The 27,245-nt window shown below is 37.3% G+C and overlaps 1 protein-coding gene, 1 long non-coding RNA gene and 2 pseudogenes across 3 annotated transcripts; 1 reads left to right on the plus strand and 3 right to left on the minus strand.

Moving 5' to 3' along the window:
- Nucleotides 1-3,287: 3,287 nt before the first annotated feature.
- Nucleotides 3,288-27,245, minus strand: part of LOC111487991 — a 601,695-nt pseudogene continuing 577,737 nt past the window's right edge.
- LOC111490059 lies at nucleotides 4,741-20,185 on the minus strand (annotated as a pseudogene).
- Nucleotides 7,554-11,192, plus strand: LOC111490132 (NADPH-dependent pterin aldehyde reductase-like). Of its 2 annotated transcripts, none has more exons than XM_023138649.1 (5): nucleotides 7,554-7,958; nucleotides 8,026-8,095; nucleotides 8,178-8,371; nucleotides 10,585-10,761; nucleotides 10,858-10,934. In XM_023138649.1, the coding sequence occupies exons 1-4, from the start codon at nucleotides 7,743-7,745 to the stop codon at nucleotides 10,759-10,761; spliced, it is 657 nt and encodes a 218-aa protein (XP_022994417.1). In that variant the 5' UTR covers nucleotides 7,554-7,742; the 3' UTR covers nucleotides 10,858-10,934. The 2 variants fall into 2 exon arrangements, with proteins under 2 accessions (XP_022994417.1, XP_022994409.1); XM_023138641.1 differs by having other exon boundaries at nucleotides 7,556-7,958; nucleotides 10,585-10,757; nucleotides 10,858-11,192.
- Nucleotides 14,431-14,740, minus strand: LOC111490382. The gene is made up of 2 exons (XR_002719560.1): nucleotides 14,692-14,740; nucleotides 14,431-14,600 (listed from the first exon to the last, which is right to left on the minus strand). It is a non-coding gene; the product is annotated as an uncharacterized LOC111490382 (long non-coding RNA).

Genomic DNA, 27,245 nt, shown 5'->3' on the forward strand with positions numbered 1-27,245 from the left:
AGAGATGAAATATAACCAAGGTATATCTTTTTGATCAGAGGTTGAATCGATCATCAGAAGAAGAATTAGGCCAAAAATTAGGATACATTCTGGGAAAATAAAACTTCCATCGAAGAGAAGCAAATGAAAAGCTTTCATAAAAATTCTCGTAGAATCGAGAATGAAGTTTTCATTCTGTATTGGGAATAAACTTAAATGGAAAAAGGAAAACAAGGATAGTTTTTTATTTGGTTAAATTTAGTAAGACTTTTTAAATTTGAGCCTGTAAGAAGACAAGACCAAAGAAAATATAAATAGACAAGAATCAGTCTAAGAGAGAATGAGTTATGAGATAGCTTATTTTAGATCTTAGAAACTCTATAAATTGATTCGTTTTCTTTATTTAAACAATTTGGTTTCATAGTGAGCGTTTATATTTTACAAGTTGGTATCAGAGCCATTGTTATTTCAACAAATTGGTGTCTGAGCGAATTTTATTTCAACAAATTGGTATCAGAGCCGATGGCGATAGGACAAAAGAAGCGTGAGACACTTTAGAAAAGGTGTTCAAAGGAACCGATCGAGTCAAGCAGGTGCGTCTCTAGACTCTACATGGCGAGTTGGAGAGCATGAAGATGAAGGAGTCAGAAAATGAATTTGACTACATCACGCGCGTACAGACTCTGACAAAAAAACTAAATCAAAACGAAGAAATGTTACTTGAGACGCGGGTTGTGGAGAAGATCTTGAAGTCGTTAACAGACAACTTCGAGAATTACCTAGCGAATGACCTAGCGACGTTCACAGTCGATGAGCTTGCCGGTTCTCTCGAGGCACACGAGCAACGTAACAAAAAGAAGGATGTGACACTCGATCAAGCGCTTCAGACTAAGGCATCAATAAATGATGAAAATGTACTATTCTTTCAAAATACTCAGGGTAGAGGTCGTGGAAGTCGCGGGAATAGGTGAGGTAGTCAAGGCAACATTTACGAAGAAAACTATAAGGAGAAGAGACTATCGAGCCAAGCAAATTAGCATGGAAGAGGACGCAATCAAGGACGCGGTCAAAGATACAATTCCAACATCCAGTGTTACAAATGTAAAAAATATGACCACTATGCAAATAACTATAACTCCGACAGATGTTACAATTGTGGCAGAATGGGTCATTATGCAAGAGATTGTCGAGCCGATTCAAAGGTGGAAGAAACGATCAACCTAGCCTTGGATGACGCAACAAATAGAGGCATTCTCTTGATGGCCCAAAATGAAGAGCTAAAAACAAAAGAACAGGCGGTGCAAAAGACGACGACGATAGTCGTGAGGCGATGGAAACTAATAGAAATTAGGTGATACCAGCTGATAGCGAAGACGAGAAAATCGAATAAAGATGAACAACTAAATAACAGAGAGCTCGAGCTCGAAGAGAGGGAGCTTCACTGGCCAGAAAAGCAATTCGAGGAAGAAAGAAAAAAGAGGATGAGAATGGAAGAAGAAAAGATGGAATGGAGAGAAAGGATGACAGAAATGCATATTGAAGATAAGAAATAGATGGTTCAAATGCAAGCTGCAATCCTTTCAAAATCCCTCGAAAATCCCAAAACAATGACGAAGAAGAACCCATGCGATTAGCAAACGAGCCAATGAAACTACCAAATCATGAGGAGGAGAATAGAGATTCAGAGCAACAACCCAAAACTGTTGTGGATAATTTTGTGGAGAAGTCTCAATTGCAGACGTTGAAATCCCTGAACGAGCAACTTTCGAAGTAGAAAGTATTGATTGAAAAAGAAAAGAAAGTTTTAGAAAAGGAGATCGAAAGGTTAGAGAAGGAAGTGACTGAGCTGAGAGTTCCTTCTATCTCAAACAGGAGAAGGAAAAGAATGGGAAGGTAATCTCTGATCTTATGAAGAAAGTTGAATAAGGTGTGGAGAAAAAGAATGACATGTTATTGGAGATTGAGGCTCTATTGGACGAGCTAATGAGGGAGGAGAAAGATATAGAGATGCTGACTCAACAGAGAGACTCGCTCGACGTGAACCTGAATCAAACCCAACAGGAGGCAATGAATTTACGACACACGATTGAGATACTCACTCGTGATGAAATCGAAATGGAGGAAGAAAAAATGCTAGCTATAAATGTCGCTGTGGACATGAGAAGGGAATTGAGTAAACTGAATGAAGCCATGATGTCTGAGTCAAGCGTGGTTGAGAACGGGAGAAATGAAGAGTTGGTGTCTCAGATAGGCTGTTCTCGAGAAGATCCAAATGAAGTCTTATCAAAGAAGAACAAGCTTAGTCTGCTGCTCAAGAACAAGGGAGAGAAAATTGAAGAAATCACGACTGAGCTCAAGAAAACGAAAACGACGCAGGTGGAATTGTTGAATACAACATTTAAGTTTATGGAGAAGTTTGGTTGGGAATAAACTTAAATGGAAAAAAGAAAAGAAAAGAAAAGAAGGCAGTTTTTTATTTTGTTAAATTTAGTAAGCTTTTGAAATTTGAGTGGTAAGAAGAAAAACCAAAGAAAATATAAACGGACAAGAATCGGTGCAGGAGAGAATGGGTTATGAGATAGCTTATTTTAGATCTTAGAAACCCTATAAATTGATTCGTTTTCTTTGTAAAAAGAAGGGGTAGAGAGCAAGAGAAGGAGACAGAAAGCAAAGTGTACAGTGTAATAGAAAAGAGTTTTTTCAGAATTTCTTTTGTCTCCTTGTCTCTCCCCTCTCGACACCTCCTTCACAGCCTCGTGAGAGTTATTTAAACAAGTTGATTTCAGAGCGAGCGTCTATTTTCTACAAGTTGGTATTAGAACGGATTGTTATTTCAACACATTGGTATCAGAGCAAATTTTATTTCAACACTCTTTAGGGGCCATTATTGAACGATTCAACTGTTCGTGAACTTTCAAGTTTGTATCTAGGAGAACGTTCAAGTTCATATATTTTAAGTGTTAAGTAATGGATTGTGAAATCTCATATCCGTTGGAGAGGGAAATGAAGCATTCTGTATAAAGGTGTGGAAACCTCTCCCTAGTAGATGCGTTTTAAAACAGTGAGGCTGATGGTGAGATATGTAACGGACCAAAGCGGATAAAATCTTCTAGCAGTGAGCTTGAGCTGTTACAAATGGTATCAAAGCCAGACATTGGGCGGTGTACCAACGAGAATGCTGGACTCCCAAGGGAGTGGATTGTGAGATCTCACCTTGATTGGAAAGGAAAACAAAGCATATCTTATAAGAGTGTGAAAACTTCTTCCTTGCATACGTGTTTTAAAACTGTGAGGCTAACGACGATACGTAACGAGCCAAAGCTGACAATATCTATTAGCAGTATGCTTTAGCTATTCAATGGACGTTTTCAACACTAACATCAATCCAAGTTCATAAATTCATCTTCAGTGGCATACATGTCAGGATGATTTTTCATATCCTGTTTATAGTGTTTCATCATCATTATGTGTTGTTTATATATTGTTTGGACGGCCAAGATCAGCATAGTACTTACTGATCCATCTTTTAATGATGTTAACCTCTGTCTCTCTTTGTTCCACCAACCACTGTGGATCCGTTTCATTTGCTCGTAAAATGTCCAAACAATGAGATCCTGGAAAGTTCAAAACATGTCAGCTCAAAAGAACAAACCTTTGAAGTTAGAATTTATGAGTCTGAATCAAACCATGCAAGGAGACTGTCAGATAAGTTGTGCAATACTCTGCATCCACAAAAAGAGAAAGAGTTGAAGTAAAGTTGATTGTTCTTTATGTGTAATAAATGTTGGAGCTTTGGATTTCGTTTACTCGCCGCTGCTATAAGGGTCTCTGAATCCATTAGAGAAAATGATGTTGCCGCCAAATCTCTTAAGGATGAGATTTATGTCCTGAAATTTGAAGGGAGACAAAGAAAATGTGACTCTACGTCGGTTGGGGAGAAGAACGAACTATTCTTTATGAGGGTGTGGAAACCTCTCCCTAGTAGACACGTTTTAGAAACCTTACAGGGAAGCTTGAAAGGAAAAGCTCAAAGAGGATAATATATGTTAGCGGTGGGGTCGGACTGCTACAAATTCTATCAGAGCCAAACACTGGGCGATGTGCCAGTGAGGAGGCTGATCCCTGAAGGGGGTGGACACGAGGCGGTGTGCCAACAAGGACACTGGGTCCCGAGGGGGGCGGATTGTGAGATCCTATATCAGTTGATGAGGAGAAAAAAAAAACATTGTTTATAAGGCCGTAGAAACCTCTCTAATAAAAAAACCTTGAGGTGAAACCCAAAGAGGATGATATCATCTAGTGGTGGGTCCCGAAGGGGTGGATACGAGGCGGTGTGCCAGTAAGGACACTGGGTCTCGAGGGGGTAGATTGTGAGATCCACTAACAGAATGGTCGGATGAACCCCGAAGGGAGTGGACACGAGGCGGTGTGCTAGCAAGGATGCTGGGTCTCGAGGGGGTAGATTGAGGGATCTCACATCGATTGGAGAAGGGAACGAGTGCAAGTGAGGATGTTGGGCCTTGAGGGTGGAGTGGATTGTGGAGTCCCACCTCGATTGAAGAAGGGAACGAGTGCCAATGAGGATGTTGGCCCCAGAGGAGGGGACATTAGTTGGGAGAGGAAAACAAAACATTTTTTATAATAGTGTAGTTTTAAAAACTACAGTAGGTTTGGACAGTTCAATAAAGAAAAAGAGAGAGGTCGTTGAAGTGCATACATGGCCTCCATAATAGTTGGTGACCCAGTGAGGCCTTGGAGACACCGTATAACTCATTGCAGTAATCTATGAAGCTTCCAAGCTCAAAACTGTATGCTGGAAACATAGTATCATTGCCTGTGCTTAATGGCATCACCATTTCACTACATCTCTGAGTTACACACACAACACAAAAGCTTATTAAAACGTCAAAAAAAAAAAAAAATGAAGCTTTTCGATGTTCAATGCATCCCACATCGGTATTCGTATAATACAAAGATTACCTGCCACCTCCATCCCACATCAGTTTCAGTTTCATCTCTGGGCTGATTCATGTAGCCGGATAGATTTCCTTTATAAGCAAACACCGCTGCAGCAATTCTGTCAACAATTCCACTTCCTGATCAAGCTCCATCAATGGCATCACAGATTCTAGTGACTGGATAACTTGGTGGGTGGTCGTATTGGGCTGCGACGGTATACATAGACCACAAGAAGTCTTCCAGCTGAGAGGAGTTCTTCAGAGGACAAAAACAAAAACAACTGATTTGAAGCACAAATTTCATTAAATTTGGATATAAGAAGCCATGAATTCTAATACCTGCAACTTTTGAACTCTTTGCTGAGAATGGAAAGGCCATCAGGCTTGGAAGCAATTGTTTCAATCTTGGACCAGGAATCCCGAATGGTTTCATAGCAACTTTCACTAACGTCCTACAAATTCATTCACATTTTTGTGTTTAAAAAGTTCAAAAGGATGCATTGTTGTTGAAGGATCTTACTCTGAAATCCTTAGTGGCAATGGAATAGTATGCATTATGTGGCGTGATATTGTCGAAGTAAAGGATTGGAGCTGAAGAAGCAAGAGCTCCAAGGGCGACATGAGGATATTTCAGACGAAACCATGCAGCCAACACTGTTTCCAACAAAACAAAACAAAAAAAACATGTTCTGTTATATAGAGTTGGACGATTTTTGTAACTGCTAGTAGATATTGTTCGCTTCGCACGTTACGTATCGTCGTTAACCTCACAGTACTAAAACACGTTTGCTAGAGAGAGGCTTCCACACCCTTATAGGAAATGTTTCGTTCCCCTCTCCAACTGATGTGGGATCTTACAATCCACCACTCTTGGTGGCTCAGCGTTCTCGCTAACACACTACCTAGTGTATGACTCTGATACCGTTTGCAACAGCTCAAGGCCACCACTAGCAGATATTGTCTGTTTTGGCCCGTTACGTATCGCCGTTAGCCTCACAAACGCGTCTGCTAGGAGAGGCTTCCACCCTTACAAGAAATGTTTCGTTCCCCTTTCCAACCGATGTGGGATCTCACAATCCACCCCCTTGGAGGCCCAGGATCCTTGCTGGCACACTACCTGGTGTTCTAACTCTGATACCATTTACAACAGCTCGAGGCCACCGCTAGCAGATATTGTCCGCTTTGGCCCGTTACATATCGTCGTTAGCCTCACGGTTTTAAAACGTGTTTGCTAGGGAGAGGTTTCCTCACCCTTATAAGAAAAGTTTTGTTCCCCTCTCGACCCGATGTGGGATCTCACAATCCACCCCTCTTGGAGGCCTAGTGTCCTCGTTAGCACGCTACTCAGTATCTAGCTCTAATACCATTTGTAACAACCCAAGGTCATCGCTAGTACATATTGTCCGTTTTGGCCCGTTACGCATCGTCATCAGCCTTACAGTTTTAAAACACATATACTAGCGATTCGTTTCCACACCCTGCCCAAAAAGGACAGTATCTGCTAGCGGTGGATCTAGGTCGTTACAAATGGTATCAGAGTCAGTCACCGGATGATGTGCCGGTCTTCTCGTTGTTCCCCGAAGGGGGGTAGACACGAGGCGGTGTGCCAAATTCAGCCTAGACTACGAAATGGAAAAAAAACAAACGACTATCCTATGCATGTGCCACAGTCCCAAGGTGTATGATGCTTCCATCGTTGTCACATGGGTGCCTTGCCCTTATCTGCAAAAGTAATGTAGCACGAAACTTGATTTGGGGTGCAAGATGAAATTAACTAAAAGGGAACTACCTCTGTTTTTTTTTTCTTTTCCTTGTCCAAATTAATTAGTTTTCCTATCACTAAGATATGTAACTAATTTTTTTTTGTAAGATGCAAACAAAATCCCACATTGAAGAGATCTATGGTATATATATGATACCAAATAATTCAAGCTATCTTAAACTACATCTAGATAGGTTACAAACTTTAGGTTAGCTTATTCGAATATTAATTCTCGAATTTAAGGAGGTTTTATTGTATTTTTTAGTTTTAGAGAATTTTTCTTAAAATTTTAAATTACAATTAACTAGTGATTAGCTAGTTTGAACTTAGGTTAAGCCATAAACTAGTTTCTTTCTATTCTTGTGTTTAGATAATTCAAATTAGAAACAACTTTTTTTTACGGTTGATTTTGATCATCAAATTTTTCTTAATAGTTTTGGGTTTTTTTTAGATATTTAAAATCTAAAAATTTTATTCATAGCTTTTAAATCAAATTTTCAAGAGTTTTATATGAATTTATGTAATAACCCATCTTCCTAAGATGTCTATCTATTGTTATTGCTAAAAGGTACTATTTAGAACAAGGTAATCTTCATTGGTATGAATTTTTCAAGGGGGCTCCAGGAGGACATATGTCGAAAGTGAACTATATATGCTATTGTAGAAATACGTATATTATCTATAATTCTTATCGATCGTTATCATAGTCATAGTTAGCTCCATCCATGATATGCTGAGACTTTGAATAGAATGAACGAGATTTCTGAGTTAGTCCCTACATTGGACTAAAAAAAAAAAAAAAAAAAAAAAAAAGTGCTTGAGATACCATAAATAAATAGATCTTTGATATAAAGAGCAAGAAGGCGTGTGGGGCCATTTTCATTTGCGTAATCAATACGCAAAAGCTAAGAGGTCCTCCTTCCCCTTTATTTTCATCCACAAATCTGTAGATAATGGTTCAAGGATCCTTATAAAACAGGCATATTGACAGAACCATGTGTAGACTTTCATCTATCTTTCTGGAATAGTCTAAAGCAACCCTCATGGCCTCGACCTTGAGCGAATCCTCGAGAATATCCACAAACCCTTCAAGGATTGTGTTGATAACTGGCGTGAGCAAAGGTTTGGGGAGAGCCTTAGCCTTGGAGTTAGCTAACCGTGGTCACACTATAATTGGCTGTTCACGTGACCAACCTAAACTTGATTCCCTTCGTCAGCAACTTTCTTCCAATAACCACTTGCTCTTCAATGCTAACGTGGTAAGCAAATTCTCTAACCCCACGCCCTAAGTTCTTAGAAAAGTGACTCAAAAGGCTTGTTTTGTAGAGATCAAACAATAACGTTAAAGAGCTAGCAAGAGCGGTTGTCCAAAACAAATGCGTTCCCGATATCATTGGTATTCCGCTCCCCTTTTTCATATAATTTCTTACTTGAACCAAAATTTGAGAAACTAAGGACTTTTTTCTTGATTATGACAGTGAATAATGCAGGTGTTGTTAATAGAATTGGGAATGCATGGGAGATTGATGTCGAAGATTTTGATAATGTTATAGATACCAATGTCAAAGGAATAGCAAACGTTTTGCGCCATTTCATTCCTCTTATGATTCCAAACAAGCATGGAATAATCATCAACATGTCTTCAATCGCGGGAAGAACTGGAATTACACATGTATGTCATTTATATTTAAAGTTTTATGGAAAGATTATTAGTCACTTAGTAAAACAATTATCAAAAGTAAGATTAGAAAAATGGGTATTGATTTATGGAAGAATGGTCGGTAGTTTTTAGATTGGGGAGAAAGTTCAGGAAAATAGTTAATAATTTATTTTGAGGAGATTTATTAGTAGTTTTAACTCTAGGAAAGTTTAATAAATTTGTTAGTATTACTCAGCTGATGATCCTGCTCGGTTCACAACAACTAATAAAATTGAAAAGCTTAGTGTTAAGGTTCTTTGTTCCAAGAAACTCTCCCTCAGGTTGTTTTTTGTTTTTTCTTTGTTATTTGTTTTGGTATATTTCAATTGTGGGTCATATCCAATATTTGGTATTAGAGCTAGAATGCCGAAACAAATGTTGTTATGATACAAAGTCGCCAGAGGAGATATGATGATGATAAAAAGCAGAAAGTAGGAGGATGTAATGCTCCTATACCCGTTACTCACGAAGAGTAACTACACAACATGGTAGATAAAGATGTGTGTTAACTTACAGGCACAAGGCGTGTGGGATAGGAAGACTCTTGCCGCCATCTACCAAGTAGTCCTGGAGGATATCTTTCTCATGTTGGTAGGAAGGACTCGTCAAAGGCACCGTGGGAGACGCTGCAAACAATGCACGTGGGAGTGAAACGTGTCAAGGAAACAAAGGTGCAAACCTTGAAAATTGAGTTCGAGACTATCCGCATGAAGGACGGTGAATCAACAGACCCCTTTGCTATGAAGTTGTCGACGATCGTCAGTGGCATCCATTCCTTATGCGACAAGGTGGAGGAGATCTCCATCGTCAAGAAGTTCCTTCAACTATTCCATCGAGATTCATTCAGATTGTTACCTACATCGAGTAGTTCAACGACCTCAAGAACATGACGGTTGAGGAGGTCGTTAATCATCTTAAGGTCCACGAGGAGAGATTTCATTGTTACGAAAACAAAGAGGAGGAGAAATGCCTCTTACTCACACATGAGAAGTCGCTCGCACGGAAGAAGAAGAAAGATGCAACTCACTCTTCTTTTTCAGGTACAAGGGGACATGACAGTCATAATAAGGAAAATAAAGGTCATGGACGTGGCCGCAGACATGGCCATAGACGTGGTAGCAAAGGAGGTCATGACAATACCTCACAAATCCATGACAATGCAAACCTTAGAAAGACAAGAGTATGATCAAGTGTTACTCTTGTGGAAAATACGAGCATTATGCGAAGTGCCGCAACAAGGAGCACGATGAGGAGGCAAACCTCACATTTACGGATGATGAAGAGCCCACATTAATGTTGCCCAAGACAATGCCCAACCTGTTGATGCTCAATAAAGAGAAGGTTATGGCAAACCTTCTCGCAGATGAAGAAAACCAAATGGAGACTAACATGTGGTTGCTAGACAATGGAGTGAGCAACTACATGACCGAGATAGAGCAAAGTTCAAAGAGCTTGATGATAAATTTATTGGAAACATGAACCTTTGCGATGCATCAATTGTACGGATCTAAGGCAAAGATTCCATCTTGCTCCAATATAAGAATGACGATCAACGTCTGTTGGCCAAGGTATATTATATCCCAAGTTTGAAGAACATATTATTAGTCTTGGTCAAATGACATAAAAAGGTAGCAGAGTGGAGTTAGTCAGCTCGTTCATCAAGATATTCGACATAAATGGAGCCTTATAATAAAGGTAAAATGGTCGAAGAATCACCTGTATAAGATACTATTCGAAGACCATCAACACCTTCTAAAAGTATCTATTAGCATTGGTAACAAGAAATGGAAGAAGAAATCAGTGGGTCGGGAGAAAAATGAATCGAAAAAACAGAGCCAACAGAAAACTAGAGGCTACTTCAATTAGCAAAGAGTATGTTTCATCAAACTTGTCAATCTCAACCAAAGAAGCCTAGAGGCAGGCCTAAAAAGTAGGTTAAAAAACAAAGGAATACCTTACAAGATGATGAAGTTCGTACCTAAAGAGAGAAACAGAAGAAATTGCATGTTGAGGAATTATAATGCTCTATTCACACCAATAAAGAAATTGAAAAGTATAGTGCTTAAGGTTCTTTTTTTCTAAGAAACTCTCTTCTCAAATGGTTCTTACTGCTTTATTTATTTGTTTCAGTATATCTAGATCGAAGAGTCATAGATGGCATATGTTTAATTTTACTTTATCCACAGATTGCACCATACTGTGCATCTAAATGGGCAGTTGAGGGGTTAAGCAAATCTGTAGCAAAAGAATTGCCAGAAGGAATGGCAGTTGTGGCTTTAGATCCAGGCACCATAAACACAGACATGCTCGTTTCAGCTACTGGCAGTTCAGCTTCAAAATATCTAACACCTGAACGATGGTAGGTATGGATATCATCAAATCATATATTCAACACTGAAATTTTTATATAAATATATCCTTTTGTGTATACTTATACATTCATTTTTCATTGTAATAAGGGCTATAAAAGCAGCGACAATGATTCTTGATATCACTGCATCAGACAATGGAGCATCCCTCACAATGAAGGATCCAACCGAGTTGTACAAGCCATAATTTCTATGCCCTTAGATGATAATTAATTTGGTAAGCATTACGGATGGAATGTTTAGATATTAGTTAAATAAGAGTGATGAATGTATAAATGTGTAGAATGTAAATTTACTATGTGTAATATGAAATGCTTAAATATAGACACAAAATATTAGTTAAATTGATGAGTTGTAATTTGTGAGATATTGCAGTAGAAATTGTATTATTAGGATGTGTAGATGTATTTAGTTGTATTTACGATGGAGGTCAAATAAATTAATTGATTAAAGAGTTAATTGTAATGGCTTGCTTTTCAAGCCTTTTAATTACTTACTGATACATACTGACTCATGCATAAAAAACCCGACAATGCAACTAAGCCCAACTAACCGACCATGCAAAAGTAAACATTGAAAATGAGAGTAGTTATTTACAAACGAGGGAACGGGAACAAGATACAAAAATATATGCCTGGACAACCCAAGAAAATATAAGCAACGTACACTCCTTTATGACCGTAGAGCTCTCAAACACTGTCTCATCTCTCCTTGTATCCTTAACCCAATAGGTAACTACATGCTTTAATTTAGGCTTTAGGGAGTTATGGCCTAATTTCTTCTACTATCTGATTAAGTAGAGAGGGAACGAAGTACTGAGCAGATCTCTAGTCTGAAACTTACCCCTACGGGTATGTATAGGTTGTCCAACCTTTATGTTCTTTGACTTAAGTAGCTTGTTTTATCTATGTAATGGATGTCTGATGTTCAAAGTTTAGGCGCTACCTCATAATAACCTGGTGGTGTAGTATGGCATTTGCTAGCCTGAACATCATCCATGAGAGGTTAGGTGGCTCTCCTACAGAACCATCTAAAAACCCTAATCTGGGTGATGGACCCCTTAGTGATTGCCCGCTACTATGTTTACCTGTGTAGTTTCATGCCCTCTCTCAAAATGGGTTCTATTGGATAGGGTAGAGCATTTGGTCACTTAGACGTGCTACACTATTATATCTAAACTTTACTCGACGATACCTGTATTCTTATTGCTTGGCAGGGCACTACAAGTGTTAAGGGTGTACTAAAAAAGATAGGAGGCGAAGACTCTAGTGACACTGTCATGCTGCTAATGGCCTACGAATCTACTTTAATAATTCATGAGTGTCATAGTGGTTTACAAAGTCTCTAGGATGACTAAATGGCTTAGACACGGGCTCTCAACTCCAGGACACTCTGTGCTGACTCCTCAAGTCTAGCTTAGTCAGGAAGCACGAGGGTCTAGACCCATTAATCACCGCTAACGATCTTAAGATACTTAGTCTACTAGAGGTGTCTTGACTTAGGTCATCGTCTAACTCACTTGACTTTATTACCCTAGTCTTATCTCATCGTTGTTATCTACACTTAACATGGAGAGCACGCATTCAATCACCTAGAGCTAACATACTATATTTCATGCAAACGAACATACTCAATGGGGTGATAATTTTCATCAATTACTTGGAGCACAAATCACAAAATTTTCATCCTCTTCTCTAGCACAACGTAAGATTTAAAAACGAACATACTCAAGGACAATTTTGTAATTATTACATCAAATATGTTATTCTCATATCTAATTCGTTTTATGCTCTAAACATGCAGATTTATCTACCTAGGGCTAGGTTTATTTAACATGGACAAGCAATCCCTACCAGTAATGCTTAAGGAGAATCCAAATAGTTAATTACCTAGTTGGCTTGTGCTTTCTTGAGCTTGATTTTCTATTAAAAAGGTGCCCTTTTAAATTTCCTATTGTATGACCCAATTTACATTAAAATAAGGCAAGAAACTTCGAAGCAATACTTCTCTCGGTCTGGAAAAGGAGTTTGGGTGGTGGATTCACTCATCCAGACAAGAAAATCCGAGAACGGACAAAGTAAGGTTTCGAACTTCTTGTTTCGATTTTATCTAGATCTGAGGAGTTTCTTGAGCGTTAGATTTGGAGTTTTTGACCTAGCATATTAGTATGGAAACTGCGAAAATGAAATGATTAAGGAAAGCTAGATATGAAAGGTTTATTAAATCTGTTTTGATTAAGATTCTGATAAAGTATGTATGCATGAGAAGGATGGGAAACTTGTGAAATCTGCGCTTCGAGTGAAGATGAACATTATCTTCCCGTTGAGCATGTTTGTTAATATTGCATGAACTGTTGCGTGTGAACTTCTATGCATGATGATTGCTTGTGTTATCTTTCTTGTTGAATAAGAAGGAATTATGAGCGTAGATTAAGGTGCTTGTGACTAAGTAGCTAGACGAGATCCTAGATTGTGAGACCTCTAGAACACCGTGTATATAGACCCGCAAAATGATTACTGGCAGATCCAGAGCCCAGAATTCCAAACCCGATAGGGTTGTGAGACCAGACACGAGAATCCTAGAGATGCATGAATCCAAGTCTAAGCCACCAAGTTCCACCCTAGAAAGGATAATAGGACACCACGGTAACTGTAGGTAGCCCGCTAGAGTTGAGCAGTGTGGGTAGTGTCATTAGAACCTCCACTTCCCTCTCTGCTCCGATATCGTACCGTCGAGACAGAGCTTCGGTACGAAGATCATTGAGCTTGGCAGATCTGGATAGAGAAGTGTGACAGGTGCCCAGATCTAGTAGTGATAGCTAAGGGGTCTTCTGAACAGGACTCCTGGGCCGTAGAAACTCGTCCCTGAGCGATACGGGAAGGTGTTTGAGAACTGCACTGTCATAGAGGGGTGTTGTTCCGGAGCGTCAGTCCCTCGTCGATCTTTTAGAGTCCGTTTTCATATTTAGAATCTTTTGTATTTCACTTTATATTTGTAATTACTCTTGTAATAATTTGAAACAAATCTTTTCTCTATTTTTATATTTTCCCAATTCCTAAATTCTTAGAAAAGTGACTAAAAAGGTTTGTTTTGCAGAGATCAAATGATAGTGTTGAAGAGCTAGCAAGAGCGGTTGTCCAAAACAAACTTGTACCTGATATCATTGGTATTCCACTCCCTTTTTTCATATAATTTCGGACCTCATGCCCTCATGTGAAGGATGAAAACCATTTTTCTATTAAAAAAAAATCCAAATTGTAATTTATAATTTCAACTCATCTTTATTTTTATTTATTTTCTAGTTTAGCACGAATTATTATATAAAAGAGTCCATTTTTATTTTAATAATATTTTAAAAGAGTCGAATAAATTTTACTTTAATTTTATTTAAGAGTATGAATTTTGGAATTAAAAAAAATTGTGTCATTAGGTAATAGAAACAATTTATTTTGTGCTTCATAAATTTGGGTTTATGTAGTCTTAAGATTAAGAAAAGTATATAGTTCATCCATAAATTAAATTGTTAATACGAGCAAAAAGGAGTTAGAGAAACTAAAAATAAAAGTGTTTTTGTATAATAAACTTTATGTGCATAGAAATTTGGACGAGAAGAATTAGTAAGACACCTGGATGGATGGATGGATGGATGGAACAAGAGGATGAAGATCAACGAATCTCACTATTAGTCTCATTTTTTGTATTTATTGTCATCTAATTTGTCATAAAGAGTAAGTACGAATCATTTCTAGAATAGGCGCATGACACATCGGACACTTTCCTCTTGCTTCGACCAACTCTCTAGCACATTTTGAACATGTGCCATGTGCCCGCATCTATAGGTTGTAAATGAGAAAATATAAGTTAAATGAAACTTGGAACTAGAGAAAAACACACAAAAATGGTCTGAAAATTTGCTGGAATTACCTGTACAACAAAGCATCAATATGGTTATCACAACATATACAACAAATTCTTTTCCTTACTCGGTCCCATTTGGGTTCTTCATCGTGCAAACTGTCTTCAAATATCTCTGTTCACCGACATTATATGCAGTCAAGTCAGTTGAATGACAAGTGAAAGTGTAATAGCTCAAAAATAAATAAAGAAATAAACAAATAAAAATAATTATAAAAATAGTTAAAATAATAATAATAATAATAATTAATTAATTAAAAAAAAAATCTTTCCCCATTTTCTCTCCACTAATCTCTCATCTCTTCCCACAAATCTCTCCTCAACCCATTCTTACGCCAGAAAGTAACAGTTACTGCAAAAAGAAAAACAAAAACAAAAATTGTCAGATTTACTTGAGGAAAAAAAAAAAAAAAATGAGAAGGACCTTTACTGGGATTCACTGAGATTTACGTGAAGATAGATCTGATCAATAATGTATATATTAAATCTTCATTTTCTTTTATCCTATTTATTTTTAGAAATCACAACGAATTATAGTAGATCTTCATTGAAATTACAATGATCTAGTTTTGAGTTAGAAACTAAATGTCAATCATCTATACCATTCTAGTCAATCACGTAATATTAGATTAAATTTTTCAGTAGCCAAATGAATAGATTAAAGATAGAATAGCCAATAAAACTTCTGATAAGGAAAGATTTGGAAAGAGAGATCCGCTAGAAATTTGGAATGCATGAGAACAGAATTAAAACCGTAACAGATAAAAAAAAAGAAGATCAGTTAATTAAAAACCACAAACTAAATAACACTGAGATAAGGAAAGATTTGGAAAGAGAGATCCACTAGAAATTTTGAATGCATGAGAACAGAATTAAAACCGTAACAGATAAAAAAAAAAGAAGATCAGTTAATTAAAAACAAGAATAACTTGAAATAGCTGTGTATCTACTTTCTTATACAACAGAAACCATGAAAAATAAGATTTTTAATAAAAATATAATTATAGATATATTACATTTCAGACTTTTAACAATTGACCAATGTAAATTAGAGAAATAATGTTGTAGAGTTCAAACCTAAAACTAATGTCATGGACTCATATAGGTTGACTCGGATTTCAAGGGACGGAATCGAACTTTAATTAAAGATATATTTGTGACAACGACTTAAGCTAGCCAGGTAAATGATCTTACTATCGGCATGGTTATATTTTGATGTTGACACGTGCCCTATGGTTCCGCACGTGTCATATATATTGATAATGTGTGAATTGTCTGTGGATCGATGTGCTTCCTATATGTTATGTATATGTGAATTGTATGATAATAGTTACTATATGATGTGTTCAAGGATATGTTTGAGATAGGATACAAGAAGGATGCACAAAACGAAATATAACGATAGGAGTAAAATACGTTCACGAAACGTTAAGGTTAGGTTACATACCGGAGTGATATGAATAAGAGAGATTGATGGAAGAATACGGTTAGGTTACGGGTAAAAAGAGATATGTTTATGATAGATTGATAGAATGATAACGTTAGGTTAAGTTCTTGTGATGATATGACTAAGGTACGTTCACGTAATGATATGACTGTGATAGGTATAAGAATGTTAAGACTATGATAAGTTAGAGAATGATATGACTATGAAGTGTTTACGTTATTACTTGTTTATGATATGATACATTGTGATGAAATATGTCATGGTATGATGTGTATATGATGAAATGTTATGTTAAAAGCATAGAACGTTATGTTAGGTCTCTTAAATTGTGTGTACAACATGAATGACATGAAATTACAATAAATGACATGAAATATAACCCCGTTAGAATTATGTATGATTTGAGAACAGAAGAATGAGAAACGATATGATATGAATGATGAACGCTATCTGAAATGATATAAAAATGATATGATATGTACTTAATGCTAGCGAGGTTGTATTAAAGGATAATGAAATTGTAGAAGTAGTGGGGACCTCATGCCTTATGTGTGTTCATGCATCTAGGGGGATACCCCTATCCCATCACGAAGGTACGGACGCGTACATCCAATGGTAGGACAATGATCGTTATGCTTTGCATAGCGTTGCTGTGACGGTTACAAATTCTAACAGGTCCCGGCATAAGGGGCTCCTAAATATGCCCATCGGATAAGGAAAATGGTTCAGCGGTGTGCGAACTAGCTGGTGAGCCCATATTCGCACGTATGGGCTGTGTGTAAAGTATATGGTACATGTCTAAAATTACCCGTTAGGACTGCACCGTAGGAAAAACGAAACGAAACGAAACTGTAGGTCCCATCTTTACATTGCGTGTGATTGTTGTATAACCCCGATAGGGGGTCACTTATTGAGTATTCTAGAAATACTCAAGTCTCGTGCTGCTTTACTTTTTTAGATAAGGGCAAAGCACCCATGTGGCATCGACAACGACATCGTGACCTTGGGACCATGGCACTGTTGGGTTTTATGTCCTAAAACTCATAGTTTGTAAACAAAAACATATTTTATTTTCAATAAAGTTATTATGGTTGTTTATTCAGTAAAGATTGTTATTGAATAAAGTGAACTTTACGATTATTAATCTAAATCTAATAAACTAAGAACACTCTGACTATAGTATGATTACTTGAACTATATGTAGAGACATAAAAGTGGATCAAGTTCAAGTATATAGTCAAAATGATCTATAGTATGAGGATAAGGCTGAGTACCTTATCCTAGTGATATTATGGATACGGCTCACTTTTGTATATGATATAAACAATGTGATCACTAAATTGTACATGTGGAGACATGTGAGCGGGGGCGTCCTATGCAATGAGTATTACATAAGATCGGACCATGAAGAAAATCACTGTCCGATAAGTGCATCCACAAAGAGAGAGAGATGAAGTAAAGTTGATTGTTCTTTATGTGTAATAAATGTTGGAGCTTTGGTTTTTGTTTACCTACAGCTGCTATAAGGGTCTCTGAGTCTATGGGAGAAAATGATGTTGATGTCAAATCTCTTAAGGATGAGTTTTATGTCCAGAAATTTGAAAGGAGACAAAGAAATTGAAAGATTCTACGTCGGTTAGGGAAGAGAACGAACTATTCTTTATAAGGGTGTGGAAACCTCTCCCTAGTAAACACGTTTTAGAAACCTTAAAGGGAAGCTTGAAAGGGAAATCTCAAAGAAGATAATATATTTTAAGGGTGAGTTCGGGCGGTTACAAATGGTATGAGATCCTACATTGATTGGAGAGGAGAACAAAACATTTAAGGGTGTAGTTTTTAAACTTTGAGGGGAAGCCTGAAAAAGAAAGTAAAAAAAAGACCGTATGTGGTATAGATTTGGGTGGCTACAATAAGTTGGATAAAGAAAATAAAGAAAATAAAGAAAAAGAGAGAGGTGGTTGAAGTGCATACATGGCCTCCATTATAGGTGGTGACCCAGTGAGGCCTTGGAGACACCGTATAACTCATTGCAGTAATCTATGAAGTTTCCAAGCTCAAAACTGTATGCTGGAAACATAGTATCATTGCCTGTACTTAATTGCATCACCATTTCACTGCATCTCTGAGTTACACAAACAACACAAAAGCTTCTCAAAACGTCCTAAAAAATGAAAAGATTACCTGCTACCTCCTTCCCACATCGGTTTCAGTTTCATCTCTGGGCTGATTCTTGTAGCAGGATAGATTTCCTTTATAAGCAAACACCCCTGCAGCAATTCTGCAAACAATTCCACTTCCAGATGAAGGCTCCATCAGTGGCATCACAGATTCTAGTGACTGGATACCTTGGTGGGTGGTCGTATTGGGCTGCGACGGTATACATAGACCACAAGTAGTCTTTCAGCTGAGAGGAGTTCTTCAGAGGACTAAAACAAGAACGACCGATTTGAAGCACAAACTTCATTAAATTTGGATATGAGAAGCCATGAATTCTAATACCGGCAACTTTTGAACTCTTTGCTAAGAATGGAAAGGCCATCAGGCTTGGAAGCAATTGTTTCAATCTTGGACCAGGAATCCCGAATGGTTTCATAGCAACTTTCACTAACGTCCTACAAATTCATTCACATTTTTGTGTGTTTGATCTTACTCTGAAATCCTTAGTGGCAATGGAATAGTATGCATTATGCGGTGTCATATTGTCGAAGTAAAGGATTGGAGCTGAAGAAGCAAGAGCTCCAAGGGAAACATGAGGATATTTCAGACGAAACCATGCAGCCAAAAAACAAGTTATGTTATATAGAGTTTGAAGATTTTTGTAACCGCTAGCAGATATTGTTTGCTTAACGTCGTTAACCTCACGGTATTAAAACGCGTTTGCTAGAGAGAGGCTTCCACACCCTTATAGGAAATGTTGCGTCCCCCTCTCCAACCGATGTAGGATCTCACAATCCACCACTCTTGCTGGCTCAGCGTCCTCACTAACACACTACCCAATGTATGGCTCTGATACCATTTACAACAGCTCGAGGCCACCGCTAGTAGATATTGTACGTTTTTGGCCTGTTACATATCGCCGTTAGCCTCACGGTTTTAAAACGTGTCTTCTAGGGAGAGACTTCCACACCCTTATAAGAAAAGTTTCGTTCCCCTCTCCACCCGATTTGGGATCTCACAATCCACCCCTCTTGAAGACCCAGTGTCCTCGCTAGCACGCTACTCAGTGTCTAGCTCTTATACTATTTGTAACAACCCAAGGTCATCGCAGTAGATATTGTCCGTTTTGGCCCGTTATGCACCGTTATCAGCCTAACAGTTTTAAAACACATCTACTAGCGATTCGTTTCCACACCCTTATAAGAAATGCTTCATTCCCCTTTTCCAACCGACGTGAAATCTCACAAATTTAAACAATTACCGTCTTACTTCCACCATATGATCCACCGAGAACAATCACAGGAGAATCTTTAGCATGCAACTTCTTTTTAACATGTATAATAACATCAGCATAATCTGCTATTGCTTGAGCAGAGTTGAAATAGCCTAAAGTGCTTGCATTCTTCAATGCTACCTCCCTTGATCCAAAGGGTATCGATTTCCCATAATAACGATGCTAACAACAAAACAAAACAAAATCATATAAACCCTCCAAAGCATTAAATATGAAAAACACGAGAACATGAAAGCTCTTACCTCAATATAAACAAGAAGAGCCCCAAACTGAGCATTATCAGTTGAGAATCCTACAACGTTCAAATCTTTATCCAGTGGACCTTCAGCTCCCAAGTAAGCAAGAACGAGAGCGCTGGAATTTGCGCCGCCCCAATACTTAAAGTTTATTATATATATCTATGAGCGAACGTCCTATAGCTTTCAGGCCTATAATTTGAAGTGATCCAACGTTTGGTCGTAATAAAATGTCTTGAAATCATCCGAAAGAGGCGAGGACAGAGCTTCAGAATCTCTGTCGGTTGGACTAAGTCTTGGGATTCTGTACTGTGTTGCAAAAACATGGGCTGAAAGGATGAGAAGTAAGCAAGGAAGAAGCATCATGGCGGAGTGTTTGGTTTGGCTTGATCTTCACAAACAAACAGCTCCTTTATATAACAAAAAGTTGCCCGGTTCACGGGTTCAAGTCTCGAACCAGCAGTTAGTAAGCTAGGCCAAGGCGCCTAATGAAAGGCAGTTGAATGGTTGAGTTGAGTTGAATGTGGTCGGGAAGGCAAGTAAGTTATAGAGGTTTCTGCCAAATAAAGACACTCTTCAACAGCTTCATTCCTAAATATGCTATGAAGCGGTTGTCCTTATAAAAAATTTGCTTTTCTAGTTTTAGAATAGTGTCTTCGTGAAGAAAACTTCTAATCTTAATATCTAGATGTGTCGGTTAAGGATGTTCGTTAGTTGAGTTAAGTCCGGTTGGCTGAAATATTTTTTAGATCTAATCCAATTGTTCATGTTGTAAAATTTCCAACCCTAACAACACTTAATAACTAATACAATAAAGTTTTTGAATTGAATTGATTTCTATTGTTTGGGCAACTAAATATACGTATATATAACTCGATCGTAAATAAAAATGTATATTTTAAAATTTATAATGAATTCCAGTTGGTTTAGTTCAAACCAATGGAGTTTGAGGAGAACCAATAAACCAATAAACCAATTCAATCTATAAAATTTTTATTTATTCAAAACCGTATAAATTAGGTTGGATTGATCAGATTTTTCTAATTATAAAGTTTTGTCAGTTTTAAAGATCGGAAGTTAAAGCTTAGAAAGTGGATGGAAAATTCAGCACGAATAGTGTTAATATAACACATGCGGAAGCAATTTAGATCTTAGGCACTCTAAGTACATCAATTATAATAAAATTAGGTAGCATGTTTTAAAGCATTAAAACTCAATGAGTTTGAATACTAACCTTTTGTAGTTTAAATTCTTTTTTCCTCATGAACTAGTTTCGAACCACCACTAGTGTCTTTCCTACTATTCTCCGACCTTAGAACGAGATTGTAGAATCCAATGAGTAACTAAATTTGAAAGGAATTTAGTATGGGTAAAGAGAGAGTTTTGAGAGAATTTCTCAAAAGTTTTTCATAAGAATTTTTATGTACCTTGATTACTCTATTTATAGTCATATTTGCATGTTCATGCAAATTTGAGATCAACAAATTTTGACACTCAAAATTCCACTCAAATTTGTGGAGGTTAGTTGGCAAACATGCAAGTTTGGTTAAACCAAATTTTGACACTCAACTTTGTGGGATTATATGACAAACATGCAAGTTTGGTTAATCCATATATTGACACTCAATATTCCACTAACTCAATCTAAGTGAATTTTTCGTGTAAGTGAAGTCAACATTTTGACTTTCTTTATTTTAATTCAACAATTAATTTTAATAATTAATTTCAAATCAAAATAATATTAAATGATTAACAATTTAATTAATATTTAACATTAAATCAAATGTCAATCCCAATCAATATTGATTATGAATCCCTATTCATAATTAAAATATTTAAATCTTATTTAAATATCTCAAATTCTTTTTTTTTTTGTTTAATTCATAATTAAAACAAAATGCGGTTAAATATATCGTATATATTTAGCGTATATTCTCTAATTTGAATTCGAACACTTCGAACTCACTCATCACGTTGTTCTAAGGTTTGGTCCGATATGAGCTAGCTGGGAGACCTAATGGATCTATAGATCATGGTCTCCAACGATCTGAGATTAACCGGCTAAACTCATTAGCCTTGTTAACCAACATTCATTAACTACTAGGACACTCCACTATAGCCTAATAGTTGCACTCCCCTCACTATAGATATATTTATGTCCATTTGAATAACCATGATTAGTAAGTCAATCCTTCTGAGGTTGTTCGTAACTAGAGTTGTGCCATTTACCATTTTACCCCTAAAGTTACTTCTTGTTCTTTAAGTCTCACTGATCCTCTAATGAACAATTGGTTTGTGGTCCAACCACCAATTCGAATCCCTCTTGGGCCAATGAGAGGGTGGGGTTCTTGTTCAAGACCTAGAGTCAGTACTTAAGGGAACAACCTCTCTACTATCCCTAAAAGCGGGTAGGAGTGAATTCCATCTTACACCCTATGTCCCAAGCTATTCACCCAGTCTTACCCCTGAAATAGGAGGCTTCTTGAGTCGGCGAACTCGGGCCACTCTCACCCATGCAAATCTAAGTATAATTCCGAATAAATAGGAGTTCATAGTTAGCTCAGGATTAAGATCGAATTACCTAAGTTATCGAATGAAAAAAAAAAAATCAATCTCAACAGTAAACGACGTTATAAAGTGAGAGTGGTTTTCTTTATGGTTCGATCTTATGCAATACTCATTGCATAGGACACCTCCACTCACATGTCTCTATATATACAATTTAGTGATCACATTGTTTAGATCATATACAAAAGTGGGCCACATTCATAGTGTCCCCGGGATAAGGTACTCAACTCTATCCCTATACTATAGATCATTTTGACGATATACTTGAACTTGATCCACTCTTATGTCTCTACATATAGTTCAAGTAGTCATAACGTCGTAAAATTGTCCCCGGGAGGCTTATTCTTAGTTTATTGGATTTAGATTAATGATCGTAAAATTCACTTTATTCAATAACAATCTTTACTAAATAAACATCAATAATAACTTTATAGAAAATAGAATATGTTTTTGTTTACAAACTATGAGTTTTAGAACATAAAATCCAACAAACTCCCACTTGGACTAAAACTCTAGTGGGGTTTTATGACGTTGAGTTGAGAGAAAGACATAAATACAATCAACTAGGGCATCACGTACCCATGCATTTTCTCCCACTTGCCCTAGATTACATAACTCATAGTTCTAGACTCACTAGGTGCCCTTCAAACACTTTAGTGATGAGGGGTTTTGTAAATGGATCAGCAATGTTGTGCTCTGAGGCTTTCTATGTGACGATCGCATCTCCTCGTTGCACAATCTCCCTTATGAGATGATATTTGCGCTCAATATGTTTTCCTTGCTTATGGCTTCTTGGTTCTTTAGAATTTGCAACTGCTCCACTTTTATCACAATAAAGAGTGATAGGCAGATGCATATTTGGAACGACTTCCAAATCAGTTAAGAACTTCCTCAGTCATACAGATTCTTTCGCTGCTTCACAAGCAGCAACATACTCCGCCTCCATGGTGGAATCAACAATGCAACCTTGTTTTATGCTTCTCCATATTATTGCTCCTCCGTTTAGTGTGAAAACAGATCTCGATGTCAATTTTCTCGAATCTATATCGGTCTGAAGATATGAGTCAGTGTACTCTGAAAGGATCAGATCCTTAGCGCCGTACATTAGCATATAGTCCCTCGTTCTCCTAAGATACTTGAGGATATTTTTAACGGCAGTTCAATGAGCATGTCTGGGATTGGAGTGTTATCTACTGACAATTCCCGCAGCATAGCATATGTCTGGTCGGGTACACAACATGGCATAATCAGACTACCGACTGCTGATGCATAGGAAATATGTCTCATATCCTCAACTTCTTGAGGTGTCTTAGGACTTTGTTCCTTCGACAAATGAACTCAATGTCTGAAATGAAATAATCCTTTCATGGAGTCCTGCATCTTATATCGAACCAACATTTTGTCGGTGTACGCTGCCAGAGACAATGTTAGTGTTTTGTTCTTGTGATTCCGAACAATTTCGATTCCAAGAACAAACTGAGCTTCTCCCAAATCTTTCATTTGGAATTGTATCGCTAGCCAATGTTTAATGTTAGTAAGAAATCCCACATCATTCTCAATGAGTAGGATATCGTCAACGTACAACACTAAGAAAACTACTGTAGAGTTGACTATCTTCTTATCAACACAAGATTCGTCAACATTTTGTTTAAAGCCATAAGATTTGATCGCAATATCAAACCTTATATTCCAAGATCGAGATGCTTGTTTCAACCCATAAATGGATCTTTTAAGCTTGCAAACCTTTTGCTCGTGATCCTGTTCAATGAACCCCTCTGATTGAGCCATATAGATACTCTCTGCAAGATTGTCGTTTAGAAAGGTAGTCTTGACATCCATTTGCCAAATTTCATAATAATAAAATGTGGCAATGGACAAGAGTATTCTAATCGATTTACGCATAGCAACTGGAGAGAAGGTTTCTTCATAGTCCACCCCCTCTCTTTGGGTATAACCTTTTACTACAAGTCGAGCTTCAAAGGTCTGTACCTTATTAGCTTGGTCTCGTTTCCTCTTATAGATCCATTTGGAACCAATAGGTTTTACCTTATCTGGTCAATCTACAAGTTCCCATACTGAATTAAAGGACATTGACTCCATTACAAGATTCATGGCTTTGATCCACTAATCTCTATCTTAATCGTTTATTGTCTATTTATAGGTCAATGGATCCTCAACGCCATCATTAGGTATGATGACCTATGTTTCTGACAAACCCAAGTAACTATTGGGTTGAGTTATAACCCTCCCACTACTTCAAGAAATTCTCAACTCTTGAGAAGGATGTGATTGACCAGAAGTGCCAGCTCCATCAACAACTCTTGTTGAAGGACCAACCTGATCAACGACTTCTTTTGTTTTATCAGTTGCTTCTTTAGATATGTAGCGTTTGTTGATATAAACACTCTATTTTCTTGAGGGTCATAAAATAGACCACGTTTCGTCTTTTTGGGGTATCCTACGAATAGGCATAATTTTGAACGACGTTCTCTTGGGGTTTTGCACCAACACATGTGTTGTGCATCCTCAAATCCTGAAGTGACGTAAACTACCTTTACACCCTCTCCATAACTCATAAGGTGTTTCTGAAACACTCTTAGAAGGAACCATGTTCAAAATGTATGTAGCAGTCTCCACTACATATCCCCAAAACGAATCAGGTAATTGAGCAAAACTCATCATATATCGAACCATGTCTAACATAGTTTTATTTCTTCTTTCTAATACACCGTTTTGTTGGGGTATACCAGGGGTTGAGAGTTGAGATGTTATTCCATGTTCTATTATATAGTCCTGAAATCTTAAGTCCATATACTCTCCACCTCGATCTGATTGAAGTGTTTTAATAGTTTATCCTAATAGATTCTCAACCTTAGTCTTATACTCTCTAAACTTTTCAAGAGCTTCAGACTTGTGATGCATTAGGTAAAGATAGTCATACCTTGAATAATCATCAATAAAACTGATGAAATATTCATACCCTCCTTGTGCTTTGACATTCATTAAACCACAGAGATATGTATGCACGAGTTCTAAGGTTTCTTTGGCTCTATATTCTTTTTCGAATAAAGGTCGTTTAGTCATTTTACATTCAAGACAGGACTCACATGGAGGTAAAAAGTTGTCTTCTAACTCATTTAGAAGTCCCCTTTTAACCAATCTTCCAATCCTATTGAGATTAATGTGGCCTAGTCTTAAGTGCCAAAGATAGGTATTAAGAGAAATCTTTTGTCGTTTATTTTGAGTTTCAGCTGTTTTAAACATCACAGTATTTAAAATAGCTTTTATTTCACTTGGTTTTAACAAATATAAGTTGTTTTCTAGTTTTGCAGAACAAATATGAATACCTCTTTTGAATGAACACTTCATTGATTTCAAAAGATACTTTATACAATTGTTCTAATAAACAAGAGATAGATATTAGATTTCTTTTTATTTCAAGAACAAAAAGAACATTATCTAGTGTTCCGAACAATTTGGATTCCAAGAACAAACTGAGCCTCACCCAAATCTTTCATTTGGAATTGTGTTGCTAGCCAATGCTTAATGTCAGTCAGAAATCCCACATCATTTCCAATGAGTAAGATATCGTCAATGTACAACACTAGGAAAGCTACTGTAGAGTTGACTATCCTTTTATAAACACAAGGTTTGTCAATATTCTGTTTAAAACAATAAGATTTGATCGCAATATCAAACTTTATATTTCAAGATCGAGATGCTTGCTTCAACCCATAAATGGATCTTTTAAGCTTGCAAACCCTTTGCTCGTGATCCTGTTCAATGAACCCCTCTGGTTGAGCCATATAGATACTCTCTTCAAGATTTCCGTTTAGAAAGGTTGTCTTAACATCCATTTGCCAAATTTCATAATAATAAAATGTGGCAATATATAAGAGTGTTTTAATCGATTTAAGCATAGCAACAAGAGAGAAGGTTTCTTCATAGTCCACCCCCTCTTTTTGAGTATAACCCTTTGCTACTAGTCGAGCTTTAAAGGTTTGTACCTTACCTCTTTGGTCTCATTTCCTCTTATAGATCCATTTGCAACCAATAGGTTTTAACCCATCTGGTTGATCTACAAGTTCCCAGACTAAATTGAAGTATATTGACTCCATTTCAAGATTCTTGTCTTTAATCCACTGATCTCTAACTTCATCATTCATTGCCTGTTTATAGGTCAATGGATCCTCAATGTCATCATCAGGTATGATGACTTGAGTTTCTGCCAAACCCAAGTAACGATCGGGGTGAGTTATCACCCTCCCACTGCGTCGAGGCATTCTCAACTCTTGAGAAGGATGTGATTGACCAGAAGTGTCAGCTCCATCAACAACTCTTGTTGAAGGACCAGCTTGATCAACAACTCTTGTTGTTTTATCAGTAGCTTCTTTAGAAATCTCACTTAATACTAGTTTGCTGCGAGGTTGATGATTTCTTACGTGGTCTTCCTCTAAGAATGTAGCGTTTGTTGATACAAACACTATTTTCTTGAGGGTCATAAAACAAACCTCCTTTCATCTCTTTGGGGTATCCTACAAATAGACATAATTTTGAACGACGTTCTAATTTCTTGGGGTTTTGCAACAACACATGTGCTGGACATCCCCAAATTTTGAAGTGACATAAATTACCTTTACGCCCTTTCCATAAATCATAAGGTGTTTCTGAAATACTCTTAGTAGGAACCATGTTCAAAATGTATGTAGCAGTCTCCACTGCATTTCCCCAAAATGGATCGGGTAATTGAGCGAAACTTATCATAGACCGAACCATGTTTAACAAAGTTCTATTTCTCCTTTCTGATACACCATTTTGTTGAGGCATACCAGGGGCTGAGAGTTGAGACCTTATTCCATGT

Source organism: Cucurbita maxima, unplaced genomic scaffold (assembly GCF_002738345.1).
Source record: "Cucurbita maxima cultivar Rimu unplaced genomic scaffold, Cmax_1.0 Cma_Scf00001, whole genome shotgun sequence".
Lineage (NCBI taxonomy): Eukaryota > Viridiplantae > Streptophyta > Magnoliopsida > Cucurbitales > Cucurbitaceae > Cucurbita > Cucurbita maxima.

Bases quoted from the DNA above. Each gene is read 5' to 3' on its own strand.
- LOC111490132 (XM_023138641.1), top strand. From the start codon at position 7,743: ATGGCCTCGACCTTGAGCGAATCCTCGAGAATATCCACAAACCCTTCA. The intron at 7,959-8,025 runs GTAAGCAAATTC...CTTGTTTTGTAG, and splicing joins TGCTCTTCAATGCTAACGTG to AGATCAAACAATAACGTTAA. The intron at 8,096-8,177 runs GTATTCCGCTCC...TGATTATGACAG, and splicing joins ATGCGTTCCCGATATCATTG to TGAATAATGCAGGTGTTGTT.